The 9,413-nt window shown below is 54.2% G+C and overlaps 4 protein-coding genes across 4 annotated transcripts in view; 1 reads left to right on the top strand and 3 right to left on the bottom strand.

Annotated features, from left to right (window-relative positions):
* MONBRDRAFT_10331 (uncharacterized protein) overlaps window positions 1–203 on the bottom strand; it is a gene marked incomplete at both ends in the record, with an annotated part of 15,623 nt that extends 15,420 nt beyond the window's left edge. The window contains one exon of the mRNA XM_001748012.1: window positions 168–203. Coding sequence (XP_001748064.1) covers window positions 168–203 — 36 coding nt within the window. The remainder of the gene's footprint in view (window positions 1–167) is intronic.
* A 1,296-nt stretch (window positions 204–1,499) lies between these two features.
* Window positions 1,500–3,119, bottom strand: MONBRDRAFT_38137 (uncharacterized protein). Its single transcript, XM_001748011.1, has 5 exons — window positions 2,845–3,119; window positions 2,635–2,674; window positions 2,386–2,478; window positions 2,171–2,288; window positions 1,500–2,064 (listed from the first exon to the last, which is right to left on the bottom strand). The coding sequence occupies exons 1-5, from the start codon at window positions 2,901–2,903 to the stop codon at window positions 1,565–1,567; spliced, it is 810 nt and encodes a 269-aa protein (XP_001748063.1). The 5' UTR covers window positions 2,904–3,119; the 3' UTR covers window positions 1,500–1,564.
* A 388-nt stretch (window positions 3,120–3,507) lies between these two features.
* On the bottom strand, window positions 3,508–4,752 carry MONBRDRAFT_10329 (uncharacterized protein; the record flags this gene model as incomplete). The annotated part of the gene is made up of 1 exon (XM_001748010.1): window positions 3,508–4,752. One exon carries the CDS (start codon window positions 4,750–4,752, stop codon window positions 3,508–3,510), a length of 1,245 nt encoding a protein of 414 aa, XP_001748062.1.
* Window positions 4,753–6,008: 1,256 nt separating this feature from the next.
* The window catches only part of MONBRDRAFT_10328 (uncharacterized protein), a gene marked incomplete at both ends in the record, with an annotated part of 9,656 nt that continues 6,251 nt past the window's right edge, over window positions 6,009–9,413 (top strand). The window contains 11 exons of the mRNA XM_001748075.1: window positions 6,009–6,020; window positions 6,430–6,603; window positions 6,739–7,185; window positions 7,366–7,417; window positions 7,561–7,769; window positions 7,920–8,073; window positions 8,163–8,365; window positions 8,489–8,566; window positions 8,691–8,758; window positions 8,860–9,041; window positions 9,140–9,243. Of these exons, the coding sequence (XP_001748127.1) occupies window positions 6,009–6,020; window positions 6,430–6,603; window positions 6,739–7,185; window positions 7,366–7,417; window positions 7,561–7,769; window positions 7,920–8,073; window positions 8,163–8,365; window positions 8,489–8,566; window positions 8,691–8,758; window positions 8,860–9,041; window positions 9,140–9,243 (1,683 nt within the window). The remainder of the gene's footprint in view (window positions 6,021–6,429; window positions 6,604–6,738; window positions 7,186–7,365; window positions 7,418–7,560; window positions 7,770–7,919; window positions 8,074–8,162; window positions 8,366–8,488; window positions 8,567–8,690; window positions 8,759–8,859; window positions 9,042–9,139; window positions 9,244–9,413) is intronic.

Genomic DNA, 9,413 nt, shown 5'->3' with positions numbered 1-9,413 from the left:
TGGAAATGTTGTTTGAATCGCTCGGAGTGTGAGACCAGGCCTCTTGGAGTTGTCATCACTGCATTGGGCGTGCTTGACGTAGGAAAGGCTGAGGCAGGCAGATGGACGGAGAAACAAACAAACAAGCACATCAAAAAGAAAGTACGACAGGCAGTGAATGAATGCACCTTTTTGAGGCCCCAGAGGGCCATGGAAGAGAGCATGCTGCTGGTTGAAGGTCGGCGATGACGCCCTCAAGGGTTTGCATCAAAGCTACGGTGACAGCCGAATTAGGCGTTGCGTGCGAGCAAATGGCTCGGAAGGGGAGCGTAATAGCACAAATGCCGGCCCATCGTACCCAGGGAGGCCAGTGGAGCTGGCGAGGTGGCCCAGAGGTAGACACGCACGGCGTTGCACGCCGCACGAGCGCGAGGGTTTGGCAAAGTGCCGAGCCAGTCTGTGCTGTGACACGACTTGACGCATCCGAGAGTGAAATTGCTCGCTGAGCGTCTCTATATGGCGTGAACACGGTCCAATAAGCGAGGACAGGGTCAAGAAGAGATCAAAGCATCAAATACAAGAGTGTGTGGAGTGCAAAATAAATGGTGAAGCCGGCCCGCTGCTGACAGCGCCAGTGTGGACACGAGAAGTTGTTTTCAAGTTGGAGGCGAGGGGTTTCTCGTCTTGCACTCGCGCAAATGCGGGATCAAAGAGCAGAAAGCAGAAATACAAACAAGGAGAGGCGGAGGGACGCATGTGTTGGCGTGCACCGTCCACGGCGTCAATGAAAATGGCAACTGGAGCGAGCCAGCGTCCACCGTGGACTGTCAGGGCAAGAACCCACAAGCCACTCCAACAACCCTCTGTCCGGATCGGATCGTGGAGTAGTGGGTCGTTGGCCGCAGGGTCAATCCCACTGAGGACCACGATGCAGAACAAGGGTGGGGCTTGAGCTGTGACTGGTGGCCGGTGGTGATGAGTCGCCACACTCACTCGGCTGACGTTGACCCACTGGAGGCCTTGCCATGAGCAAGACGAAATACACCTCTCGCCACCCACCAACTACCACCCACCCACACACACACACACACACACGAGCGCGCCTCCACATTGTGCATTCATCGTGCCCCAGTGCCATGGTCACCCTCGGACCACGGACCACTGGCGCTGCCATTTGCGCCCCGAGTCCGATGCACACACACACACACACACGCACACACACTTATCACTGACCGTCGTCTCGGCCGCTGCCGAAGAAAATCTGACATTCGCAGTCGCGTTGGACAGACAGAGGGGCGTGATGAGCGGCAGTTTAAGGCAGAGAGGGGAGAGAGGCTACGATGTTTTGTGTGAGTATGTTGCAGGGTTTACACTGATGTTTCAGAGACACTGCAACGTGGTGCACCAAAACTCAGAGCGTCTCGTCTCACTGTTGCATCTGCAACACCTCAAGGGCTCCGCTGCAATGGTTACGTATGCATCTGCCTGCTGTTCAAACGTCAGATTATTTTGTCAGATGTATTCGATTTTATTTTGAAGGAGTTACAACATCTTGAACGGCACCGCCGTACTTTTTGGTGTACAGTCACTCGGCTGCGTCAGAATTCTGATCTTGACCTGCTTCACCACTCGATGAAAGTTCGTCACCAGAGTCTGAATCGCCGCTTGCTTCTCCTTGTTCATCTTCGTCCTCCTCATTGTCATCCTCTGCTTCTTCTTCCTCTTCCTCTTCCTCTTCCTCTTCTTCTTCTGCCGCGCTCGTTGAGGCAGAAGCTGCGTCGTCCTCGTTGTCCTCACCATCCTCGTCCTCCTCACCATCCTCGTCGTCCTCATCATCCTCCGCATCGTCACCATCTTCCGCATCTTCCGCATCCTCATCCTCCTCATCCTCCTCATCCTCGCCCTCGTCTTCATCATTTTCGTCGGCAGATTTCTTGGTCTTTCGGTCAGCCTTGCCCTTTGGAGCAGCATTTTCCATTCCAGCCTTGAGTGCCTTCTTGAGTTGGACCAAGCCGGCGTCCTTGCGGCGCTGTCGCGCCAAGTCCTTGGCAACCTTGCCGTAAGCCACACGCTGCGGGATCATGTCTAGACCAATTACGGTCATTAGGACGCAACCCAACCATAGCTCCCAAACACAAGCTCTTCGCGCCTTGCTTCAGGCCCGAAAACGAAAACGATGACACTCACGCACCTCGCAAGAAAGAGAGCTGGGCATCGCCTGCTACAGCCTTGGCCACATCATCATACTGCATCAACATGTTCGGCTCGGCTTTGTGCACGGCTTTGGACAAATACTCAACAAACATTTCCTGAAGGAGAAGATCAGCATCAAATTCCCAGATCAGGTGATGCGAGCAATCAAGAGTGCGGAAACCAAGTCCCGCATCCAGAACATGGCGCACATACCAGAGCCTGGGACATGAGGATGGGTGCATCCGAAGCAATCAACATGTTGGGTACGAGCCCACGCATAATTCGCCAGAGCGGCGCTGCGGGAAACTGCGTAAGCCCATTCCAAAAAAAAAAAAAAAAACCCCCCGCACGACAAGGCATCACGATAGTCCGAGTAAGAGACACAGGGTCACAATGATGATGCAAAGACACGGAGACACAAGATGCTGGGAACAACGACACAGATGTCTCAGGACATCATACCGCAGTGTTGACGCCATCTGCACTGGCCTCTGTCTTGGCACTATTGTAGATGTACAAACCATTTGAGTCAGCCAAGCCGTGAGCCGCCGAGCTAACAACGGCAACAACAACGTGTCCAACCACCCAGGTCTCCAATACTCCACCACACGCTCGTAAACACACAACCGCACGCACCAACACGTACAAGCACGCACCAACACACAAACATACCTTTTGGTTGGCGGCTCCGCGTCAGTGGGCTCTGTTTTAGGTGCTTTAGACTTGCCCATCTTGGCAGAGCTTCTTCCGTCTCCTTTCGGTTGAAGCCAACCCCAGTGTTGGCCCCAGTGTTGGCCGGAGCTCCCGTCAACAATCAGGGTCACAATCAGGCACCGCACGAACAACGGACGCTAGGCAAGCCCCTGCACCACAGACTGATCCCCTGGCCAAACCAGCCTCTCAATTGCTTGCCCGCACGTACACCTTTTGCTTAGTCCAAATCCCCCCCCAACTGCCGCTCTGCGTGGCTCGCCGTCGCCCGTATCGATGAATAAAAATGAAGTGAGGCTTGAGCTTGAATCGGCATCCAACGGTCACTTGGGATTGTGTTGAAAACAACAGTTGGGCACTGTTTTTTTCTTTTCCTTTCTTCTTTTCTCGCTTTTTTACTTATGGAAGATTCATGGAGGGGGTCGGCTGGCTCAAGGCAAGCCTTGCCCCGTTTTGATTCGCACGACTGTGGCGTAGAGGTACAGTGGGCATGCATCCGGATGTGCGCCTCGCTCTACACCCGCATAGAATGCAGGAAAAGAAAAAAAAAAAAAACGAAGTCAATTCACATGCAAATCGCTATTGATGGTGCTTGGCACCTCAGCAGTTCAAACGCCTCGCTCGCTATGCCTCCGAGTTGAAAAAGTCTTCCTGAAGCGCCTGCTTGATGGTTGTGCCCTTGAGGGGGACACTCGTTTCAGCCTCAACATTGTAAGCACGGCCACCGTAGTAAGAAATGTCCAAGCCGCGTTCCTCATACTCACGAGTAACGCGTAGCACGCCGAGCATGCGGAGAGGAATGAACATGACCAACGCCATAACGGTTGCCCACACGACAATGACAATGGTGCCCAAGATCTGCCAGCCAAAACTCTCCAAGCTGTCCTTGATATCAATGTAAAACAAGCCCGTTTCGCGGCTGAAAAAGGCCACAGCAATCAGGCCCCATATGCCAGCGCCGGCGTGCACGGGTGCGGCAGAAACCGCATCGTCAATGCCAAGCTTGGGTAGGATGTAACACCAGGCCAAGCACACCACGCCGGCGATACCTCCAATGAGGAGTGAAGCCCAGGGCATAACCACGTCGGCCCCAGCACAGATGGCAACACAACCGGCCAGCATGCCATTGGTGGCCATGAGAAGGGACATCTCGCCATGTGCGACAAAATCAGCCGCAGTCGCACTCAAACCACCTGCCGAGGCAGCAACGATGGTGTTGACGGCAATCATGCCGAGGCGTGACACCGCATCAGCAGATTGGAGCGTGATGAGGGAGCCGGCGTTAAAGGCCAGAAAGCCAACAACCAGGATGAAGCCGCCCATGATGATGAGGGGTACGGAATGTGGTTGGACCGGACGAAAATCACCGTCGACGTCGAGCCGACTCAGACGAGGCTTGAGCAGCCAGGCGCCCACCAGGGCAATGGTACCCCCGGTGACGTGCACAACGCCGCTTCCGGCAAAGTCGTGAAAGCCGCGGCCGTGGGTGCCCTGTGAGAGCCAGGCATTGTCAGCCCAGACCCAGTGAACTACCACGGGATAGACAAGGCCAGTGATCACGACAGAGTAGACAATGTACATGGCGGAGGAAGCACGCCCAGCCACTGCGCCGGACACAATGGTGGTGCAGGCAGCAGCAAAGGCGGCCTGGAAGAAAAAGTAAGGGTAGTCACACTGGGAGACTCCGTTGAGGAAGAAACCTCGACCGCCAATGAAGCGAGCCCCCACATCGCCATAAGCAAACGCGTATCCCACAACCAGGAAGGAGATGGTGCCAATGAAGAGGTCGAATATGTTTTTGAAGAGCGTGGCCATGGTCGACTTGATGGAGACGGTTCCGGCCTCGAGAAGGGCAAAGCCGAGCTGCATGTTGTAGACCATAATGGCCATGATGATGAGGTAGAGGGCATCAACGACGGTGGCCAGGCCGCCCTCACAAGTGTTGAACTGGCTCATGATGCCGAGTGCATCAAAAGATCCCGCCGGCACGACTCTTCTTGGCTCTGGCAGACTCCAGCAGAGCCTTGTGCGGCGTCCGCCAGCCTCAAGGAGCTGTGCTGCTGACTGTGCAAGCGCGACCAGGCCGCTTGGGTGGCGCGGCAAGCCTTGGTGTGCCCAGGACTCAGAGGCACTTGGCAAGCGGCAGCCTGACAGAAAAATGGTGAGGTGAAGCTTGCGGAGGAGACAAGGCGGGGTGCGTGTCATGGTGGGCGGGGCTGTCACGCTGTTGCAACCCTACACAAACCCCTGGTTACATCATTCTGGACAGGACAGATGCCATGTGGATTGTGCGTGGCTGGGTTTGGTCGGGTCAGGGTCAGGGTCAGGGAGTATCTGGATGGACTCGAAACACACCAGCCGAGCATCATTTCGAGACACACAAGAGCCCATGAGATGAAAACAATTCGTGTCCGCTGGCCGCTGCCGTTTTCCATAGAGCCCCATAGAGCCCTTCTGCTCGTAACACCAAATTGGCAGCAGCATGCTTATTGTCAGTCGAAAAGGGTGCGACGGGGACGGGACGGGCACGATGAGAAGCTCGCCGGGCATGGGAAGCTTGCAGTCACGGGCTACTTCATGAACTTGAAAGCCACAACAGGCAGAGGGACAAGCGCGTGCGACCATGCGCATGCACCTCGGAAGGAGGACGTTTCCGACAAATCTGCGGTTTCGAAAAGGACGTGGTTTCGACCTCACCCACAACACCGACTTTATCTCTAGATTTATCTGCAAAAGGTTACCATTACGCCTCATTGTAATCTGCAATAATAATGCATTTTGCACCATTATCTAAACGGTGCATGGTCGCTGCCAGTCTCTGGTCACACTTGATCACACTCATTCGAGTTGTATGAACAACTCATTTCATCTGACATTTCCGCCGGAATTTCATCTGACATATGCAGAGACTTTTTATCGTCGAAAACAGTTGTTGACAACTTTTGGTCTCCAGAACGCTGCTTACTTGATTTTATTTTTTTTCCGGTCCAAACGGCGGCGGCGCGGACGGAGACGAGCCGACACGCAGCGCTGCAAGGAGCCGGGAGCCCTGCAATCGGGGTTGCCATTGTTTGAAAATCTTTGGTTATAAGTTGGTTGCCCCAGCTAGCGCATGAACCGCCGCGATGGCGAGTGTAGTACGTCGTTGCCTGGTCAATAGCATTTCTTGCGCACCGCTCGACCGCGGCTGACTCATTCGCCATCGCAACACGATAGATGAATCGCTTCTCGTTCTTTGATAAGCAGCCAGTGATCGATCCCTCCACTGATGATGCCTTCCAGCCCTTTGCTGTAAGTCATGCTTGACCCTGTACTCAAGCGTCATCACACTAGCGTCCAAACGGATCGATCCAGTGAAGAGCCGCTCAAAGATTCTAGCAGTTGAATCCGCAGCCGCGCCACCCACTACCCGCCCGCATATGTGCAACTCATCATGCCCTGTCATCTTTTGCTCTCCCTCCCTCCCTCTCTCCCTCATCCTCTCCCCGCTCTTCTCTCTTTGTCCGGTCGGCGGGGGTGGAATTGGATTCCTCCACTTTGATCTAGGATGTGGTTGTGACCTGCACAGCGAGTGGCAAGGGCTTGCTCCTGTTCGGCGACAACACCGGCGTGGTCTATGTGATGACTCGCACCTTCGACCTCGGCTCCTTCAAGGCTTACGAAGACTCTGTTCAGCTGATGACCCAAGTCAAGAGCCACAATGTTGTCATTACAGTTGGCGTGCGTACCGTTGGTTGTTCTACCCACTTCTTCCTATCTCCCTGTCTTACTCTCGTACCCCGAGCAACGGTCCAGACTTCCTTCCACTGACGTGCGCGGTATGCTGGCCCACCCTCTTGCCCCGCACCTTCTTAGTCGGATGAAGCGGGCATTGCTCGCATCATCAAGGTCTGGAACGTCGAGCGTGTGCCATTGGGTGGCGCTCCACAGGAGCTCCGAACCATCGAAATCACCCACGACAAGCCCATGGTCACCTGCATTGCCGCCAGCGATGACCTCAACCACCTGGCCGTTGGCTTGGCAGATGGCACGGTGCTCGTGGCCAAGGGTGACTATACCCGTCATCGCACCACCAACAAAGGTTTCCGCACCCTCTTTCAGTCCCGTCAGCCCGTCATGGGTCTCCACTTTGTGCCACACGCTGGCGATCGCCGCGTGGCACTCTACATCTCCACTGCCGGTGAGACAGTGCACGCACAACTTGAACCTCAAGAAGCCATCAACTCTCTGGATGCCCTTGGTTCTCAGTTGGGCTGCTCTGCCATCATGGACGATGGCCACCTCTGGATTGCCCGCGATGAGGTCCGGCTGTACCGTTTTGGTTTTGGTTTTTGGATTTGGATTTTGTTTTTGGATTTTTTTGTATTTGTTGTCATCCCACCTTGGTAGAATTTACCCGTCCCGCCCACTTTCTCCAACCTGTTCTGTTCTCTACCTCGCTAGCCATTGGGTTTATTCACTTGTCTTCTTGCTTTCCCTTAGGTGTTGGCCATGTACATGGCCGAAGGCCAAGCTCGCTCCCTTCCTTTTCCTGGTAACCGCACCGCACCGCGTCTGACAGCCCGCGCCCTCGCTCCACGTGCTTTTTTAAAGAAAAAGAGCACAAGGGAAAAAAAAAAAATGTCCGCACCGCAGTCGAATATCATATTGACGAATCGCCCTTGATGCCACGCACAGGTCAAAAGCAAAAGCTCCTGGCCGCTCGCGACTACCTGATTCTCGTCAACCAGATGGCGCAGGACTCAAGCCTAGCTGCTGGCAAAGTTCAATCTGTGGCTGTTTGCGATCCCGTCAACAAGTTTGTCGCGTTTGAGAACAGCTTTCGTGACGTGGACCATGTCCTCTACGAGTGGTCAACCGTCTTCATCCTTTGCGATGGTGGCAAGGTACATTCACATCACCCCCTTATGCCGTGAGGTCTCAGTTGGATTGGGACGACCCATGTCCGGGCCTTGCAAATTTCATTTTTTTTTTTCAGGGCCTCTCGTGCTGACCCTTCCCGCTTGCTCGCTGCTGCAACTCCGGTGGATACATAGCTCTTCCAACTGGTGGAACATGACTTTGAGACCAAGATTGGTAGCCTTATCAAACGATCTCGCTTTGAAATTGCCGTCAACCTTGCCAAACGCTATCAGACAGAGCGCGAAGGCATCAGTGACATGCTGATGAGCATCTACATCCGCTATGCGGGTAGGCTGGCCTCGCATGCTCGTATCCCTGGCTCGATACATCTTCGCTCACCGGTGGAACTCATGGAAACGAATGCTGGCTGGGTACAGAAAAACTTTACTCGCAAAAAAAGTATGAGGATGCTGTTCGCCAGTACATCAAGACGATCGGCGCCCTCGAGCCGTCCTACGTCATTCGCCGGTTCCTCGACTCGCAGCAAATCCAAAACCTGACCGACTATCTCCAAGCCCTGCACGACAAGCAAGCGGCTGACAAAAACCACACAACACTTTTGCTGAATTGTTACACCAAGGTCCGTGCATGAATGGCCGTGATCCGTCCCAGCCGCAATCTCCGCCGTGTGTTGTGATGCACCCTGGTTGCTCTCACCGTCATCATAAACCAATGCCCTCTCCATTGCTTGTTTTCATTGCAGCTCAAGAATGAAGAACGACTGAATGAGTTTATCATGGCCGACAAAGAACTCAACTTTGACCTGACAACCGCCATGACGGTAAGCCTATCGCGCCCCAAAAGAGAGATGCGCAAGCGTTGCTGGTATCCAATGGCCTCTTTGGGACTGCGCATTTGGGGCTTGCTTGCCACAATGTCATCATTGTTTCCATCACGTGCTTCAGGTGTGCCGTCAAGCCAAGTACTACAAGCAAGCTCTCTTTCTGGCCGAGAAATTCAAGCAGCACGAATGGTATGCATGTCTCGGTGTGCCCAAGCCGATGTGTGTCGTCTGACGTTCTGCAGTTTCGATCTTCTCAATCCCGATTGAACTTTTGCGATTGCCGTGACCAGGTATCTGAAAATTCAGCTGGAGAACACCAAGGACTACAAGGCTGCCCTCGAATACATCCAGAAACTGCCCTTCAACTCAGTCTGCCGCGAGCTGGATCAATACGGCAAGCACTTGATGGACGCGCTGCCGGAACTTTGCACCGCCTTTCTCAAAACGCTGTGCACGGGATATACCGACCCAGGTATGTTCATGGGTTGCAAGCCCGTGCCTGGCTCTTTGAATTGCATGAAATGCTGTGTCAGATGAGGCTGTCAATGACCTTCGCCATGACTCTCGCAGAGCTCAAGGATGAGCCACCGCGCAAGGCCAGCCCCGAGCGATACATTGTACTTTTTGCCGGCCACCCCAACCACCTACTCGACTTTTTGGAGTTTATGACCACCGTATGTCCCTGCACCCACCCCACACGCGCGCGTAGCGCATACGGGGCCCGATTTCACTCATTCAGCTTTGGCTTGTGGTCATGATCATGACATTGCTCTGCTGTTGGCCGTGCTGCGCAGAACCGGACAGACTGCAGCAAGCGCGTCTACGACACGCGATCGAGCTGACT

This window comes from Monosiga brevicollis, genomic scaffold (genome assembly GCF_000002865.3).
Source record: "Monosiga brevicollis MX1 MONBRscaffold_20 genomic scaffold, whole genome shotgun sequence".
NCBI classification, from domain to species: Eukaryota; class Choanoflagellata; order Craspedida; family Salpingoecidae; genus Monosiga; species Monosiga brevicollis.
The sequence above is the reverse complement of the archived record's forward strand: the minus strand, read 5'-3'. Positions and strand labels throughout refer to the sequence as shown.